This window comes from Fusarium venenatum (assembly GCF_020744135.1).
Source record: "Fusarium venenatum strain MPI-CAGE-CH-0201 chromosome Unknown EDB82scaffold_1, whole genome shotgun sequence".
Classification (NCBI taxonomy): Eukaryota; Fungi; Ascomycota; class Sordariomycetes; order Hypocreales; family Nectriaceae; genus Fusarium; species Fusarium venenatum.
This window is the reverse complement of record NW_027072129.1, coordinates 6,405,851-6,424,041: the sequence shown is the minus strand read 5'-3', so window position 1 is coordinate 6,424,041 and position 18,191 is coordinate 6,405,851. Positions and strand designations below refer to the sequence as shown.

Below are 18,191 nucleotides of genomic sequence, written 5' to 3'. Positions count from 1 at the left end.
ATTTGACCTGCTTTTAGGCTATTTATCTCATGTGTCATGAGCTTAGAATTGAAAGAATAAGCAATGTTGATACAAATTATCAGACAATGTTGAAATCGCCTATCTTCATCATAAACCCATTACGAATTTTGACCAGAGTCTAAATGGTAGCACAGATCAAGCCAATAACTTCACTCATTGGACTCTAATCGATCTCAGGGTATCATTGACGGTATTAAGGGAAACCATTCCCTAACTGCCTATAGTAAAAGTATCAGACCAGACTCTATATAAAAACCAATCAAAACACCAGATACGCTCGTATACCTGCCAAACCCAACTTCCAGTAACCGATATAACAAAGTAAAGCATAACTCATTCGTGCGAAAAGACAGCATGTTCATCCCTCCTTAGTCCTGGAAGCCATAGGGGTAATCTCTCGTTCCTCTTTTTCATATTCGACATTCTCATTGTACACCTCACGAGGAGTAGCCAACGGGCTGCTCAGACCACCAATACTACCGCTCACGCTCTCAGCCCGCCCATGACCAAGCAATCCACTCCGAACACTGGCAGCGTCTCCTTGTTTGGCATAGTAACTGTTGCGATCGCCCGAAATGGCAGGTCCAACGCCCGTGGCCGAGTATATGCTCGTTCGCTCGGTTCCTAACCGAGGGTTACCGTGAATACCAGGAGTAGGTGGCATGCCCATTGGGTCAATATTTGCGCTAAGAACGCTAAGAGGTAGACTTTCACGACTGCCACCCCAAAGAGATGAGGGTGCGAGAGCACGGACGGACGCATCGGTATCCAGAGAACGTCGGCGCCGGCGCTTGCTTGATGACGCCAACGTGAGGATGGATGCATTGTCGGTCAAGAGATTGTTGGCCGTCGCAGAGGTGTAGGTAGTTGGATTGCCACTAGGAGCCAGATGAGCTGGGATGGCAGATGCAGGCGCCCCCGTAGTGGGAAAGGGTTGGCTGAACTGAATAGACTGCGAGGTTCCTTGGTTTTGCGAGGTATGATGATGAGGCTGCCCTGGGCCGTTGGGTGCCATGGACTGAATCGTCGTCAAAGTTGTGGTCAAAGATCGGACAGATGGCGCTGGACTTGAAAATGTGCTGTCTCCCCCCCTCCTGGAATCGACTCCTCCGCCGATGGTACGACTTGTGCCAGCGACAGAGCTTGCTCTATGGCTTGGAGCCATAAGCGAACGTGAGGCTTCGTGGTCGGTCAAGACGGTGCCAGCACAACTCCTGCCTCCAATTGTTGGTGGGTTCTGGTCTTCTCGGGATGTTCGGGCGGATTGGTTCGCGCTGGTGTTACTTGTGCCCGTAGTGGTGGTGAATGTGCATGCACTCGTCCCGTTGGTGACACCATTGCCGATCTGACCAGATTCTGGATATGGGTTGTTTTTCTTGTGACTGCGCTTCTTTTGTCTCTTTTGGCGTTCACCATCAGATTTGAAGTTGGTAAACTTCTTTACCCATGTTGAGAATGGTCTCCTGCGTTGACCTTGACGGTCTTGGTCATGTTAGCCTCAGTTGTGCTTGTTTCGATGATATTTCAAGGTGGCGATGTTGCGTGATCGCAAATACGCCTCTTGAATTTCCATGAGTTCAATCACTCACCCTGCTCTGGAGATATTGCGTCGGTCGTCGCCATCAAATTGAGAAGTCGTTCCGAGTGTGAAGCGTCGAGTTGAGGCCGCCGATACAGCGTCGTTGGGCAGCGGCCGGAGGCGGGGAGACAATGACAACAAAAAGAAAGAGGATCGCTAGAGTAAATGCTCGCTAGGAGCAGAAAGAGCAAGTAGATTGGTGCGACAATCTACGATGAAGGACAGTGAACAAAAGCAGATAACTAAGTAGGAAATGAGCCTCGAAAAGAAGTCGTCAGCAGGTTAAAGTGTGTGGTATGGGCGGCAACGAAGGCTGAAAGCGGCGAAGCATGATGGTGCAGTACATATTGTTATCACGTGATGTTTCAATATCGAGACAAAGGGATCACGGGCCAGAATGTCCTTGCACTGTTCTTGTCCATTGTGCTATAACGCATCTGTCCTAGATCAACGGAAAAATAGGCAGGATTTCTCCCATCCACTCTCCCATCTTCAACGGGTTTTCTCTTCATGTCTCCTGTGGCTACAACTCCTGTGACTACAAGCTTCGGCTGAGGTCTCGACTCTCAAAGGTGCATCGCTCTTGGCGCCACCTCCACTATGCGGGACCCTGGATTTGGGGACGTTACCCACTGCGCCTTAAATAGATCGCCCCAAAGACCAGGTGCCCCTAGCTCCAGCTTCGACGTCATTTCCCCTTTGAACTTTTTGCACATTCAACAACATCACAGCCAGCAAAGACTTGAAGCCAACAAGCATGATCCTCTATAGAGTATGATCATCCGACAACTTCCACAGGATGTCGTCGACAAGATCAAATCATCGGTTAACATCACGTCCCTGAACGGAGTAGTTTGCGGTCTCATCGCCAACTCTTTGGATGCTGGCGCTTCCAAGGTCAACATCTCCGTCGATTACGCCAGGGGAAATTGTACCGTTGAGGATAATGGGTCCGGGATTCCACCTGAAGAATTTAAAGATGGCGGGGGACTCGGGAAGCTCCACCGTGAGTGAAACGCTTGTGCTTTAACACATTGACTAACACCCGCTTGCTTTAGATACATCCAAATTCCCTACAAGGTCATCTGTCCATGGGAAACATGGCGATTTCTTAGCCTCTCTTGCTACATTCTCTCTTCTGACCATCACCTCTCATCATGAAAGGCATATCTCTCATAACTCTATCACAGTCCGTAACTCTCGGGTTCTAGCTAGACAGCTGCCTGTACCCCCTGAGTCACCGCTTGTCAACTTTGACCATGGAACTCGCACTACAATCCGAGATCTATTCGGCAATATGCCAGTCAGGGTCAAGCAAAGAGCTGTTTTCAGTGAAAAGCCTGCTCTCGATAAAGAATGGTCAAAGTTGACTCGAGCTGTTGTGGGCATGCTTCTTGCGTGGCCGTCGAGTATAACTGTATCACTAAGACATGCAGCTACGCAACGTGAACTTCGATTCCGGCCACCAGAAAAATTGGACATAACATCGAGAACCTCTCGTATCCTTACCCAAGCTGGTCTTGCAGACTCAAGTGATGTTGACGCTTGGGTACCTATTTCAGCATCATGCGGACCGATTTCTGTCAAGGGATGCATTTGCACCAATCCCGTTGCCACACGCCGTTCTCAATTTGTTAGCTTGGGAATTTCCCCTATTACCAACGAGTTTGGTACTGATGTACTTTACGAAGAGATCAACAGGATCTTTGGTAACTCTAGCTTTGGCGTTATTGATGGTGAAGAGGGTAATCGTTATGCCTCGCCAAAGTTAGATGAGTTTACCGGTAGAGAGCTACGAAGTCGCAAAGGAATTGAGAGGTGGCCTATGTTCTATCTGAAGATTACAACATCTTCTTTGGGAGGAATTAACAATCCGGACCAGCTGGGAAGTCATGGCCAGACTTTGTCTGCGATCATTGACCTCCTGAAAGCGACATGTTACGGTTTCCTCAAGAAACATCAATTCAGACCGCGGAAAGTCCAAATAAGGACTGAGGAATGTTTGTTTTCAACGGCGAGGACGCTGGGTCGGTCTAAAAAACCGACATCATCGAACAGCTCCAGAGCTAGCTCCGTTGCCTCGACATCTAGATCCGAATCAGTCGCAACACGAGTGGATAGCCCCTTTGAAGGATGGCACCGGGTGAAAGTTGGAAGAGCTACACCGCTTAGTTCCACTTCAAAGGCGACAGACGTTTGCACAAAGACACGCGAACCGCGTTCCTCTGACCGCCTTGTTGGCGAGGGTGGAAAGTTACTACGTAAACCGTTTGACATATCTTCTTCTCCCGAGCCAGAAGACCAGTCAAGCGGCCTGTCTAAAACAATCAGCACATTCGGCTCTGACATCCGCACTGTCGACTCTGAAACAAGTGACAGTAACACAAGCAGCGGTACTGCCGGTCGAGTTGCACAGAAGCAAGACAAACATCCCAGCAAATGGCTTCAGGGTGTAATCAACTCTTGGGAAAATCCCATTTTTCAACCTGTGCAAGCACTAATACCATGCATCGATGGCTCGACGTCAGATCAACTCCATACGTGCGGCAGGAATAATCATAACGGAAGTCACGTTGGGCTTGGCGCTGGATTTATGAACCTCAATGGAAAGATTTCCCGTCACGCACTCACTCATGCCATTACGATAGCGCAGGTTGACCGCAAATTCATATTGGTCAAGCTCTCTTTGGAAAGTTTAAAACCCGGGAGTTCCATACTCGAAAGGCAGAGCTCAGCACTGGTTATGCTCGATCAGCATGCGGTCGATGAACGGTGTCAACTTGAAGAACTCATGTTGGAGTATTTTACCACCGACCCTTTGACCAACCAAGTATTGCCCCAGATAGAACCTTTGCATCGGCCCATTATCTTTGAGGTTCCACAAGAGGAGTGGTCCTTGTTAGAACAGCATCGCGGATACTTTGCTGCTTGGGGCATCATATACCAGACGCCTACAGCCTCGCATCTCCATAAAGTCGTGGTTACCGGCCTTCCGTCAAGTATCATCGAGCGCTGCCGTCTAGAACCTCGACTGCTGATTGAACTTTTGCGCACGGAAGCTTGGCGCAGTGTTGATAGTAGCATTCCACCAGTGCGACCAGCAACTGCTGCTCCCGACAAGCCCCTGATATCACGTTTCAACGGGTGCCCAAGAGGTATCTTGGAGTTGTTACACTCCAGAGCCTGCAGAAGTATGATACTATCCTCTCATTGTTCAACGTCTCGCTAACTTGTGTCAGGTGCCATTATGTTCAATGACATTCTCACAATTCAACAGTGCAATGAACTCATCGCTCGCCTCTCGCGTTGCGCATTCCCGTTCCAATGTGCGCATGGCCGGCCCAGCATGGCACCGTTGGTTGATCTTGGAAATGGAGGGAAGTTTGGTGGTTGGCAAGAGACGGAAAAACAAAAGAAGGTATCATGGAAGAGCTGGCTAGAGGCTTCATGATGGGCTGGCCAACCTCTGTGTATCTGGGCCCTAACTAGAGGTCAACACAAAGCCTGAGGCCTGTATTCACGCAGCAAATAACGATAGGAATGGTTTGATTGTATCGTTCACTACCCTAAGACGTTCTGTCCTCTAGATAAACAATTCAAAACGATATTGATTCCAAAATGGTCGCATAGAGTAAACGCAAGCAACCGGGATATCTCTAACTTTATTTTCTGCCATCCTACAAACTTAAATAAAGTATCTAGCAATGCAAATTCGACGCCCCAAGTGGCGTACAAGCCAACTTGACCCAACGGGTATGCTGAAATCCGCTCTCCAACGCCATTAATCCACATCCAACGCCTCGGCGTAGCAGAAGCTCGACAGCCTGCGCATGATTCGTGGTAAACCAGAAGAAAAAACGGGTGCTATTAATACAGTGCAGGTCGTGATTCGTTTATCATTCGCGGGTCATGTATGCGAATTTTGAGAATTGTGAGAGAAATTATTCGAAAAAGGAACCTTAAGGAGCTGATGGCTCAGCTGTCTCCTCTTTGGGTTTTGGGTTAGCAGCAGCCTCGGCCAGGTGACGATCGACGGCACCGAGCTTGCGCTGTTTTGCTTCCTCTTCATTCTCCTTGATCCAAATCTTGTTATCGTGATCCCATCGGTGGCTGTGAACTCAGTTAGCACATGTAAACTCCGTAACGGCTGCTGCAACGGCGCATAAGGAAAGAATGCGGTTGTGACTTACCCTGCCCAACTCTCGGTGACCAAACTCTTGGTATCATATTCATCAACCAAAATCTTATTGAAGTTGAAGGGCACACGGGCTTTAACACCTTCAAACTCGGTGATGCGCATAGGCCATAGATCCTGGCTTCTGTATCGATGCTTGTTCTTGCAGCTCCAGATACCTGGCCGATCCACCTCGCGCTCGCGCAGACCGGTAATATCAACGTACATGCCGTTCTGCATGTCAATCCAACGAGCATCGATGATGTTTCGTCCATCAGAACGATCGATGTCGACGTGGTGGGGGTTGACGTCCAGTAGGTATTTCTTGGATATGAACTCCCCTGAAGCAGAATCGGTATAGTTCCAGCTGTGTTCAGTACGGTTGAGGTTATCGCCAATCCACTGCATGGTGCCGTTTGAGATTTGAACGTCAAGATCGTAGTCCCAGGGCATAATTTGACCGTTCCACCACCAACCGAGTAAAGTTCCATGAGCGATCCATGTCTCTACGCCGAAACTATTCATAGTAAATAGATAACTTCGAATCAGGTCTCGAAGAACGAAGCGATGCTCTTCGTATGAGACTTTTGATTGGAAAAAACGACCGTCATAGTGACCAAGTTCGATATTGCGACCAGCTTCGACAAAGTATTTTGGTGTCTTTGGCTTATCGGCGGCGGCGCGTTTTGCGAGGGACGAAGTATCTTGGACTTGTCGAGCTTCTTGGAATAGTGGGGGAAATGCGAGGGCAGCAGCTGGCGCAGAGAACGAGGCAAGACTCCAAAGGAGCAGCGACTTTATGGAGCGCATGTTTGCGTACGCAGTTGTGTTGTGTCGGTAGTGTAGGGATGATGGTTGTAGAGTCGTATATAAGGCGATTGTTGAAGTGATATGCACCGGGAGGTGGGTAGCGATCGGCTCGGATCGTCGTATGTATTGTATTAGATTGGGGATGGCGTAGCAATGCAATGCAAAAGAGAGGAGTTAATTAACAATACTTTGTTTGGTCAATGGGATTCAAAGCGAAACAGTATTTTAGGTCGTAGGAGAATGAGGTATTGAACAAGATTGGGTACTTAGAATTTAGAGTGAAGAGAGGGAGGGAGAGGGAGAGAATCAATGATAAGAAGTAGTAGCTCCAACTCCAAATGAAAGAATGACGGAGGATGTGGATAAGGAAGCAGGGGAGAAAAATAGAGGCTGAGAGGGAAGTGGGCGGGCGGCGCCGCGACAACGTCAGGGGGCGCGGGGGGGAAGAGAGCACGCGCCTCCTTGCCCCGACGGGGAATCCCAGTTAACAGTGAATGTAAGTGTAAGTACCTATGAGTAGTACACTCTGTTGGTGGTACAGATCTGACAGGAAAAGAGATACAAGGAATATATTAATTTGTATTCATACTCTCGTCATGGATATGCTTCTTTTTAAAGCCGCATACTGCTAACTCGGAGAGATGATACATCTAGACCTCCAGATTTGTATATTAAACTTTGACTTCTAACGCCCTGTTGACGATTTCATTTTCCGTTCCAGTTAGTAAACGTGCAAATGTGAACCGTTGAGGCTCAAATCTAGCCGCCCAAGAATTCCACGGCAATTGTAGGCCGAACAACGTGACATTTGCGATTCCGCCGTTTTATCTTGGCTGTTGGATCAAAGACCTCTTACGCGTATTCCCAGTCGTTGGCATTTCTCGGCGTATATTCACAGCACAGTATTAGTGGATTACTTACTATTTCTCGGCAGCGCTAAGCCCCGCAGAGTAAGCAGTCGTGTGCTAAACCGCCCGTTAAATCACGGATGCCAAGTCAATGTAAGATGAAGCCAAGACTGGGCTGCCAACTGTAAAACCAGTTTCTAAACAAACTAAAAAATGAGATATCTCCATGGACGTCTTCCCCTAACTCCGCGTTGCTACCAATTGGCAAAATACTTTCCAAAACTGTAGAACAAAAATTACAGCCACGGACCTGTTTATAGATTTTCAACTTACACTACGGAGCAAGCGATATCTCATCGGTAGCCGCAAATGGCATGGCCCGGATGCGTCGGCATTAACTCTCCGATACGGCGTTGACACTAACTTCTGCAATGTTATCTTCAGACACGTACTCGGGTAAGCTAGAAGGTAGATAGATAGTCTACAAAAAACACAAAAAATGAATTCATGAGTATTCTCATGTGGCGATCTCTCCCGCCGGGAATTGAACCCGGGTCTCAAGCGTGACAAGCTTGCATACTGACCACTATACTACGGAAGATAGAACAATCTGAAGATTGCTGTAGTGGGGGGTTGTTGATGATTGGTCAGCCATTTACTACTAAGAGCTCTACGCTGTAGACTACGACGATGTCCTACAATTGAGCAACAGTTTAAGCAGATATTAGAGCTCACTTCAACGGAAGATGATTCTCAATCCCCTTCAAGGCTAACTACAGCTCCTAAGCCTTAGTCTCGGGTATAGAAAAATGAGGCAGTACAAATATAAAAACAGCATTAACAATCCTGGTCCGAACACGGGGAATCGTTTTATTTCCGATGTATACCAAACCAAACACCATTTCTCTTATTTCACCAACTTAGCTCACATCTATCATATCATGGATCAAGCTTCACTGGAAAGGGACATAGCCATGATTCAATCCGCTGAGTCCTGCCCACCCAGACCTCCCCCTCTTACACTGAACGATACTACCCGTGAATTATATGAGCGAGCCGTCGCTGATCCATCGTCATTAAGCGAAGAGGAACGGAGAAAGATTTTGAAAAAACTACCCCGCGAAGAGGAGGATTCGCTCTGCCATGACATTTGCGGGTCAACCATGTCTGAGCTTGTAGTCTAGGCTATTCAGGATCCCGGCTCCCTCTCCTACCAGGAAACGGACCTGATAACTGGCATCACCCCAATTGACGGAAAGGGGAAGATGTCAGTCGAGTCGATTCGACTGGTCCGCACTGACATGGACTTGTGGCACAAAGCTTCAAAAGCCGTCATGACAATGGATGAACTCGCTGCCGAGAAAACGGGTTGGGGAAAGCGAAGTGCACGATACAGCGCTTGCGATGCGGCCAGAGAGGCGCTTGGTAGTTCCGATTTCTTGATCATCAAGAAAGCCCTCACACATGTGCCATGGCAGGATCGCATCATGAACTCGAGCGTTTCAACCAAGACATTGGCGCCTTGCGGCTTTGCGGTATTCTACCCAAAAGATCGAGACATTGATTGGTCTCCTTTTAAAGAATACGTGAAAAAGTTCGTATCTTACAGGTTCCATCGCTGTTTGACGCTGGTAAAGGAGCCGATCATGGCAGGGTTCAAGTTGCATGATATACCACATGATAGCTTGGAACCACTCCAAAGTCACTTTGTTTCTATGCAAGAGGCGGGGAGTATTCCAGTAGGTTTACGACACGATGCGTTTCTCTACGTCGATTACGAGGCGCTCCAGTCTCTGAACTTAGATAGACCGTTCATCTGGTTATGTCAGCCACAGGAACACTCGACAGCACAAGAACACTTAGGCCCAGTCAAGGTAGATATCAAGCATGTGGCACCAGTGTTGCTAATGCGGTTAACACAGCGGGATATGTTGCTCGAAGGGCGTCAGTTGCTAATGTAGCGCTGTAGACCAGATTTAGAAGGCTTTCATATGACCGCGGCTGAGTCAACCAACTTACACTCAGCGGAGCGTGATGGAATTTGGCCTCTTCGCACAGTTTGCATATGAAAAGCTACGTACCCAATCTAATACATTTGGACGGAATCACCGCTGTAGTGGTTTCAAAACCAGTAGTGACCTTTCGTTTCGGAGTCTTTCGTATACAGTACCGGTAGCCCTCCTTACGCCGTGAGCGGTGATTCATATGGAGGACTTTGAGTTGATACTCGCGTTAGTTCTTCATTCGTAGCCGTGGTATAATGAACAAAATAAACATCCGGTGAAGTGAAGGAATATGCTGTAACTTAGCAGCTGCAAGCTATTCAGAGACTGGAGAGGCCAGGTAGATTAATGATGAATGGCTGAAGATGAAGTTAGAGAATTGTGGTATAGCGAATTCTTCATCATATCCAAACGGAGAGAGCGGACTTTCCAGCAACATGCATTCAGAGCAAAACTGCTCAGAAGTAGGTTCATCTTCTATGTCAGGCGATTAATGTATTAACTGAACATATAGAAGACCTTAAGCTTTCCATCTTGGAGACATGTGTAGTTGCAAGTGAATAGAAGCTAGTCCAAGTTAAAGTTTTTAGGTGTATAGCTCCAGCCAATCGATATATAGCAAGACCTCTGCCGAGCAACAGCCAGCCTTCCCAGCCCTCAATAGTCTTGGCCTTACCCCAAGAATGCCTACACTAAAATCTCACCCTGCATACCTGTGCTGCTATGGTTTGGGTCGTGGTGGTCGTCCAACAACTCCCCATCCGAGCCTTGATGTTACTGGGTAGAGCCTCCTAAGTGGCTCTCGAAGTAGGTGTCTTCACTACCCACTACTAGATAGTCGATTGCTCAGCGGGAGATCCGTTACAACCTTGTTTTGGTTAAACTTCTTTACTGCTTAATCTGCGGGGGTGATCGACAGCATGTAGCTGTTGGAATTTCGTATCCCTTGGATGATTATCGCTAAACTTCAAGTAGATTTGGAAGGACCGCTGATGTTGATATTGTAGGGTTAGTTCTGCTTAGTTTATGCCTTGGGATAAATTCACCGCTAGTACTGATACATATCTACACTCGAATTCAGCTGTACTTGGAATGGGTAAGAAGTCTGAGCCACTAAGTTGAACGCCATCGAAACTGTTGGTTCTGCAAAAACACATCGAGCTGACGCGCTAAGGCAAGCTGAGATTTTCCTAACCAACATAGTTTGAACATTCAGTATATTTTGCATGAAGCCAAAAACGAACAACGAATAGAGAACGATAAAAGACAACCAATACAACTAAATAGATGCATGCCTTGAAAGCATGACAAGTTGAAGCAGAAAGTAGAATAAACCAGTCGAAGACATGCCAGATCCAAAAGAGTCTTTCTGTCACCTTTAATCGATGTCCTAAACTCTCAATTTTGAGTCAACCTGGAACTTCTACTTTATTCAGCATCTTGCCTCGCCTTCATCATGAAAGAAACCAAGCAACCAGAGTTGCGAAACCTCATGATATCCGAAAATGTATCTGAAGTTCATTCCGATGAACTGAAAGAATCACTTCGGCAATCTTCACCATCATGGCTTATGAGAGTGGGTTTCTCTATACCTCTTCTCATCATCCCAATTGCCTATACCAGTATGTTCCTCAAGCCAGAAAAGCACAAGCACTAACATGATAATAGTTCTCCTCGTCATAATGGGTTATCTCCATGGAAAAAAGCAGTCCTCTTTCGGCGATACGGTGCTTGAGGTTATCAGTGTCGCTTCTACGTTATGGCCTATCTTATTCGCAGCGGTCCTCGGTCCACTACTGAAGACTATCGCACTCTTCCGTGCCGAACGAGGTTCGACATTAGGCTCTCTGGAGTTCCTGTTGGCCAGTCAGACCACAGCATCTGCTCTGAAAAACTTCATAACCATGGGCTGGATCGGCAGCTGGGTTGTAGTTGTTCTTTCAGTATGGTCCCTTAGTCCTTTGGGAGGTCAAGCCGCGCTCCGTTCGTTGCATCGCCAGCAGAATCCTCTATGGATGGAAACACGAGCAGCATACTATCTCGGCAACAATAGAAGTGAGATCTACCAGTATTATCGTGATGGAGCGAGCGTGTTTTTTGGTGCATCTGCTGCGGCATCCTTGATTTCCAATATGAGAACCATTCTTTCTGCCTCGTTCTCAAAACAGGACACTTTAGTCTCTCATGCCAATAGCAGCAGTCCTTATTACAATAGTACGATTGCGGATATTGGAGGTCAATGGGAAGCTTCACGCAGTGGACGCAGAGATCTCTGGCGGAACGTCCGCATTCCTTTCATTGAACTATTGCCCGAGTACAGGAGCGACAACCCACATGCCTGGGTACCAGTTCCTGAGGATGAAATCGTCCCTTACACCTCGTTGATAGGACTCCCCATCAGAAATGGTTCATTCGAAGGGACAGGAAACTCAACCATGATAGTTGATTTCCATTATATGGTTCTCTCATGCAGGAAAGCCTTTGATGGACGCGAATGGGTCAGCAACGGTTCGACAGCGCTATCATTTCATAACACCAATTCTGAACGTCTTTTGAAACATCAATTTAATGAGGAAGGTATGGGATACCGCAAAATCTGGCTCGATTTACCGAACAGCTCAACAACTGCAGAGCATATCAATGCCCAATTGGATGTCGAGCCACAGTCCAAGTTGCAACTTGTGATGGGTGGCGAATGCTTGGATACACAACCAACTTCGAACTCTCTAGATGTGGAACTTATTCCGATGCTAAGGATCTGTGACATAAGCACGTCATATATCGACATGGAGGTCACTTGCAGAAGATTAGCAGCCGATGCTGACTTGGTGTGTCAGGCTAATCGGGTTCGACATGCGCCTTCGTATCCGATCAAGGGCAACTGGACAGCACTTTCAAACTACAGGCTGCCTAGTAAAATTCTAACTGAATTGACATACATGGGTGCAAGTCAACATGTCGCAGAACCTACTGTACTAGAGACGTATCTAAGGGACCCTCTAGGATTGTTTCGGCGTTCTCTTGGGGGTTACACTAGTGATTACGAGCCACCTGGGTGTTTCTCCTCTCTTCCACCATATATTTTGGAAAGAAGACTTGCGACTGCACTTAACACTATCGTTATGTCCTCATATGAGGTGAATATAGTAACCGGCGGAAAGGGAATAGGTTCAGAACAAAACCATTGGCAGAACACCACGGCGTCGTGGACGGAATTCGACAGAGACATATACGTGTTGGATAAGCCGTGGTTTATTACGACAGTTGTTTCGACCGTGATATTAATCATTTGTGCTGTTGCTAACATTATTATTCGACAACGCATCAAGGCACCCGACTTTCTGGATAATATCACCGGTCTTACAAGGGATTCTCTGTTTATTGATTTACCTCAAAGCGGAAGTGGAAAGAGTGGTCTCGATCGACTTGCAACGATTAAGAATGTTAGTGTTCGAATTTGTGATGTTTATCCAGAGCGCGAGGTTGGAAGAATTGCTTTGACGACGGAACTGAATAGCCCAGGACTGAGATGGGGTCGAAGTTATGATTGAATTCATTCATCCATCTAGCACCGTCGTTGTATATATGGTGGTCTTGATCGAGTATTTCAAATAGCTTAGTTGGTTGGTAAATCGTAGGAACTCACTTCAACTGCTTGATATACATATATGTTGATGGGAGCTGCCAGCTATGCTATATATAGCGACACACTAGGCATTGATCCTTGAAAGAAAAAACGAACTTAATAAAATCAGTAGTTATAAAAGTGCTTTATCAGAAGTGCAAGTGGTCTAATAAACGTTTATATAAGCTTAACGTACGCATAACTGGGACGTTGTAGTAGAAGGTTGTTCGCGTGCTAAACTCCATTCTTTGGGTGGGGATATTAGTAGCTAATAGTGAATCGATCGTCAACAACCCCCTCAGCTACAGCAGTCTTCAGATTGCTCATCTTCCGTAGTATAGTGGTCAGTATGCAAGCTTGTCACGCTTGAGACCCGGGTTCAATTCCCGGCGGGAGAGATCCAGCCATCTGCGATACGCAGATCTTCTTTTTGCATCTTTGCCAATGTCTATGTTATAGATCAAGTGGGTGTGTGTTTGTTTGCTTGCCTTTTGGTTTCTGGGGCCGGCAAGAGTAGCCATGTCTCACTGAGTAACAAATATAGAACAGACATTGGATCAAGTTGGTAGAGAAGCAAGACACTATTTATTGTTTGCAAATTCTCTGACAATTCCTTCTTGGCTAGTATCCAAGAATAAAAACTACGACATAAAATCCTGTCCGCTAATAACCAAAACAGCAATATATGCATGAAAAGCACATTCTTAGTTGTGCCATCTGTGTCCAGGGTGCTTCCAGTCAAGGTTGGCAATCTCCTCAGGAGACAGGCCGGCCAGCTCCTGCTCAACGTTCTTCTTGTCGCGTCGTCGGTTATCCCACTTCATCCACAAGAATCCAGAGACACTAATAATAAAGATGATACATCCGGCGGCGCAGTTGATGCTGTTGCCGATGGGGTAGTTGGGCTTATCCTTGTCGAGGTAAGACCAAGTAGCGATGAGACCACCGATGTTGCCAAACATGACCTGTGATACAGTGTTAGTAAAGGATTAGAGACATATTGTTAAGATTTACTTACGTTGAGACCAATTGCACTGCTTCGAGCGGTATCACTGACAACGTTGGCACTGATGTGAGCGTTGGTCATGGTACCCAGAACCATACAAGTGCTGGCAATCAGGAAACAAGCACCGTATCGAACATTGGCAGTATCAGATCCCAAGAACATAGCGTAGCCGATGACAACGGTGGGGGCAGACAAGATGATAAAGATTTGTCGCCTGTCAACCCACCAACTAATGGCAGGGAAGAGGAGAGCGAAGACAGCACCGAGGGCGTAAGGAGGAACACTGTGAAGCTGCTTCTGGACGACGCTGTAGTCGGGGTAGATGGTACCGACAATGGTGGGGAGGAAGAAGGCGAGACCCTGGACGGTGATGTTGTTGCAAAGGAAGATGAAGGCGATCTGGATAGTGATGGGGTTGGAGACACCGCGCCAGAGCTTGATTCGGTCAATACCATCGACGACTTCGGTCTGAGCGAGACGCTCCGACTTTACACGGGCGATACAAAGTTCCTTCTCCTCCTGTGAGAGCCATCGTGCGGTCTCAGGTCGGTCGGTGAGGGTGATAAAGGAAATGAGACTAAGACCGATGGTGATGACACCTTCGATAGCAAAGATCATTCGCCACTCGTGAAGACCTCCAAAGTGGTTGAGCTTGAGAATAGCGCTGGCCAAGAGACCTCCAAAGGCACCAGCCAGAGGAGCCATGACCATGTAGAGCGACAGACGGAAAGTCAGCTCAGAGCGCTTGTACCATCGAGACAAGTAGTAGGCGATTCCGGGAAGCATGCCAGCCTCAAAGATACCGAGAAGGAAGCGAACACCGCAGAGAGCAGCCTGGGTTTTGCAAAAGGCTGTGGCGACACTGACGATACCGAAAGCTAGAGAAGTAGCCGGGAGGAACCAACCGGGACCCATCCATTTACAAGTGACGGTGGCGGGAATTTCGAAGAGAATGTATGAGATGTAAAAGACGGAGAGGATCTTGTTGTAATCGTAGTTCACGAGGCCGAGATCGGCTCCCATACCAGCGATACGAGCGTTACCTGGAGAGAATATGTTAGAATGTTTGAGCTGAGATGAGCGATGATGAAAGAGACGTACCGATGTTGGCACGATCGATGAAGCAAAAGAGATATAAGACGGCGACGGTGGGAACAGTGTACAAGTCGAGTTTCCATCGTAGCCGACGCTCAGCAGCTGGGTCAAACTGAACTAGAGCGTTGCCGTAGCTATTGGATGTCAGTATTGAATTCAGACTGAGATGAGATGAGACTCACGCATCAGTAGCAGTGTGACCATGGCCAGCAGCGTCATGAACGGTGTTGCCACCAGAGATATCCTTCATCTCGGACCTCTCATCAAAACCCTTCTCCTGGTCTCTATCAGAAGAGGTAGCCATGGTTGACTGTTGAGAGCGTGTATGTGGTGTAGGAACCAAACAGCAGACCAAGGTTGAGAACAAGACAGGACTTAAGCTTATTATAAGAAAATAAAAAACAAAGCTAGTCTGTGTTCTAATTGAACTGCAGATCAGAATGGAAGGGGAATGGTGAGTTAAAATAAGGGGAGCAGGGTCAAGCTTGATTGATATAGCAAAAGCCAAGGGAATTGATAGCACCTCGGGCTACCGTGTCGGGATAAGTGCTATAGAGAAAAGGGTAGCGAACCCCTCTTGTTGGAAGTGAATTGGAGGGTGTGTCTATTTTTCCTTTAAATCTGGTGTGTATTTCCCCTCACGGGGAACTTTGCTAGGATGCTAGAAAAAGAGAGGAGAGAAGGCGAGAAAGAGAGAGGAAATGTGAGTGCTTTGGCCCTAGTTACAGTAGAGAGGAGTCTAGTCAAGGGTCTTGTGTTGCATTTGGCATGGCCTCCCCCGCAATATTGGATTTTTTCCTTTTCCTTTTCAGCCGTTGATGGAACCCTCTTGTGGATGAAGAGACAAGAGGTGTTTGTATTGGCCATCTCGGCTAATTACTTGTCTGTCTGTCTCTAGTTCTAGTTTTGTGTCTAACAGTCAGCTATTATCAATCCTTGATGAATCTAGTCGATGACTCTGAATGACTACAAGTCAAGTTAAGCTAGGTGATTGACAGACATTAGCTTTAGATGCGGGGAATCAATCAACCGAAAGTTAAAACAAAAAGTCCGACAGTCAATGTTGGAGAATGGCCCATCGTTACTGTACATAGTAACTGTGTATGTACTGAGATTCGCACTTGTCATAAATCACCACGTGGAGAAAACGGTCGAATGCAGCCAATCTCTTGTCAGTCTGATAACATATTCGGCAAGACGGTTAAAGAGTGACTCCAATAAAATATGTACATACATGAATGCCGAACAACTGACGATTCTCCCCCAGATTCAACAGGCCTTCCCCAGATCTTGATCTATCTATCAGCCGTTTCCCCAGATTCCTACGAGTCCACAAATCAAACATGAATTACCTAGCAAATCGTAAGATTAATTATTACTAGTTCTCGACTCTCTTCTTTTCCCCGGATTTCTGGGGTAATTTTCATCGTCTGAATGGTCCGTCCAAGCTCTTGATGCGGAGTTGGAGGGTCACTTTGGTCCGTGCCAAGGTACGCTCGGCAATTGGAGTCGGCAACTCTCCAACATGCAATATATACTCCATATCAAGACATACACACATACTTAATAGACAAAACGGTAAATATCGAATTACATCTACCGGTTATTGATCCAAAACTCTATTATTCCATCATTAACAATTCAAACTTTCGGCTGTTCCCTTTCGGCTCTTACCATCGGTTCTTGTCATGTCTATCACATACAGTAGTCATTTTACATAGTATCTATGCATAGTATGCTTATTTACAAAACACCACACTAACCTCAACTCGACCCTTCATGTGAATCTAGCACAAACATACATACCTACACCTAGCTAGCTCACCAAACCCCCGGGATAACTGCCCACCTCTTCCCTACCTTGTCCTCTCCAAACCTCTCCACGTACCATCTCTTTCCCCTCACAGCCCGAGGGAACATTGAAAACAGTTCGTTCACGAGAAACGCCCTCGCAGGCCCGCATCCCCAACCCGCCGCCATCCAGAATCCAGCCCACTCTACCCACTCGCACAGGTAGTGTGGAAACAGCACGTACCGGAACAGACCCGCCTGCGGAATCTGGTAATGCTTCTCTGCTCCCTTGCTATAGCTCTGGTTTCCGTTGCCGTTCTGCTCCAGCTTGATGCGCTCCTGCCGCTGCATCTCCCGGCGTCGGATATCACGGAGCTCTTCGTCGTGAAAGAAGTTTCCAGACAGGCCAAGATAGAATATCAGAATTCCTGCCGAAAACTGCACAATAGACGACTGCGATGACCACTCTGCTTCAGTGACAGGCCCGTAAGCTGCAAGCCATGACCCCAAACATGTCGCGTTAAACATCTGAAAGCTGAAGGCTAGCGACCACACCGCAATGTGCAAGGGCGACATGGACGGCTGGAGAAAGGGGAACATGACCGCGCGGTAAGAGTAGTGAATCACCTGAGTTCCCAACTGTGTTAGTCTCCTTTTCTCCTCATGAGGGCGCTACCTCGGTAGCAAACATTCCCCCTCGGCGGCAAGGTAAACGGGTAGACAAAACATGAACTTACAAACAAACCCGCAAGGACCTTGTTCTGCCACGGCAGATCGTCGATTCCATGTTGTTCAGGAAGAACTTTCATCAGGTACATCAGCGTCAGGGCACCCGGAACTTCCATGGTCAACCAGCCTATACGGCCTGGCAGGTTAAGACGGCTAGAAACCGAAGTTTTGCCCATGCCATACCACTCGGTAAGCCATTGCACTGAACCAATCTATTCGTGCATGTCAGACGTAATATTTCACATGATTCCAGGGGTCATTTTGCTTACCACCGGATAAGCGATCTGCCAGACAGTGAGGATGGTATTGTAGTTTTCCCGAGTGGGTGGTAACCACCCTTCAATAATAGCCATGATGACAGCACTGCCTAATAGGGGGTATGCGTCTCAACAACACAACTGCAGAAACTTGAATACTGAATTGGAAGTTGCGCTCAGTGAAGTAGCAATTGAATTTTTTGAAGGAACAAAATTGATGAATGGCATAAATTAGATTATCCTTCCTTCCATG

General features: G+C 47.2%; 7 protein-coding genes and 2 non-coding genes across 9 annotated transcripts; 4 read left to right on the top strand and 5 right to left on the bottom strand.

The window, feature by feature from the left end:
- Window positions 1–6: 6 nt before the first annotated feature.
- Window positions 7–1,895, bottom strand: EDB82DRAFT_571840 (uncharacterized protein). The gene is made up of 2 exons (XM_025729985.2): window positions 1,611–1,895; window positions 7–1,503 (listed from the first exon to the last, which is right to left on the bottom strand). The coding sequence occupies exons 1-2, from the start codon at window positions 1,642–1,644 to the stop codon at window positions 380–382; spliced, it is 1,158 nt and encodes a 385-aa protein (XP_025589156.2). The 5' UTR covers window positions 1,645–1,895; the 3' UTR covers window positions 7–379.
- Window positions 1,896–1,923: 28 nt separating this feature from the next.
- On the top strand, window positions 1,924–5,220 carry EDB82DRAFT_488281 (uncharacterized protein). The gene is made up of 3 exons (XM_065608328.1): window positions 1,924–2,606; window positions 2,659–4,791; window positions 4,840–5,220. The coding sequence occupies exons 1-3, from the start codon at window positions 2,375–2,377 to the stop codon at window positions 5,049–5,051; spliced, it is 2,577 nt and encodes an 858-aa protein (XP_065465685.1). The 5' UTR covers window positions 1,924–2,374; the 3' UTR covers window positions 5,052–5,220.
- Window positions 5,221–5,475: 255 nt separating this feature from the next.
- On the bottom strand, window positions 5,476–6,717 carry EDB82DRAFT_62503 (LicD family-domain-containing protein). Its single transcript, XM_025729988.2, has 2 exons — window positions 5,791–6,717; window positions 5,476–5,710 (listed from the first exon to the last, which is right to left on the bottom strand). Exons 1-2 carry the CDS (start codon window positions 6,582–6,584, stop codon window positions 5,560–5,562), a joined length of 945 nt encoding a protein of 314 aa, XP_025589158.1. The 5' UTR covers window positions 6,585–6,717; the 3' UTR covers window positions 5,476–5,559.
- A 1,244-nt stretch (window positions 6,718–7,961) lies between these two features.
- On the bottom strand, window positions 7,962–8,033 carry EDB82DRAFT_t23. The gene has a single exon. It is a non-coding gene; the product is annotated as a tRNA-Asp (tRNA).
- Window positions 8,034–8,461: 428 nt separating this feature from the next.
- Window positions 8,462–9,533, top strand: EDB82DRAFT_62484 (uncharacterized protein). Its single transcript, XM_025729989.2, has one exon. The coding sequence runs from the start codon at window positions 8,698–8,700 to the stop codon at window positions 9,391–9,393; it is 696 nt and encodes a 231-aa protein (XP_025589159.1). The 5' UTR covers window positions 8,462–8,697; the 3' UTR covers window positions 9,394–9,533.
- Window positions 9,534–11,118: 1,585 nt separating this feature from the next.
- Window positions 11,119–13,099, top strand: EDB82DRAFT_488276 (uncharacterized protein; the record flags this gene model as incomplete). The annotated part of the gene is made up of 1 exon (XM_025729990.2): window positions 11,119–13,099. A coding segment is annotated over exon 1 (1,643 nt), but the record flags the coding sequence as incomplete, so codon positions are not given.
- A 287-nt stretch (window positions 13,100–13,386) lies between these two features.
- Window positions 13,387–13,458, top strand: EDB82DRAFT_t52. Its single transcript has one exon. It is a non-coding gene; the product is annotated as a tRNA-Asp (tRNA).
- Window positions 13,459–13,585: 127 nt separating this feature from the next.
- On the bottom strand, window positions 13,586–15,810 carry EDB82DRAFT_457179 (major facilitator superfamily domain-containing protein). The gene is made up of 4 exons (XM_025729991.2): window positions 15,344–15,810; window positions 15,168–15,295; window positions 14,079–15,109; window positions 13,586–14,025 (listed from the first exon to the last, which is right to left on the bottom strand). Exons 1-4 carry the CDS (start codon window positions 15,463–15,465, stop codon window positions 13,765–13,767), a joined length of 1,542 nt encoding a protein of 513 aa, XP_025589161.1. The 5' UTR covers window positions 15,466–15,810; the 3' UTR covers window positions 13,586–13,764.
- A 798-nt stretch (window positions 15,811–16,608) lies between these two features.
- Window positions 16,609–18,180, bottom strand: EDB82DRAFT_488272 (3-oxo-5-alpha-steroid 4-dehydrogenase-domain-containing protein). Its single transcript, XM_065608327.1, has 3 exons — window positions 17,951–18,180; window positions 17,690–17,893; window positions 16,609–17,579 (listed from the first exon to the last, which is right to left on the bottom strand). Exons 1-3 carry the CDS (start codon window positions 18,032–18,034, stop codon window positions 16,983–16,985), a joined length of 885 nt encoding a protein of 294 aa, XP_065465684.1. The 5' UTR covers window positions 18,035–18,180; the 3' UTR covers window positions 16,609–16,982.
- Window positions 18,181–18,191: the final 11 nt, after the last annotated feature.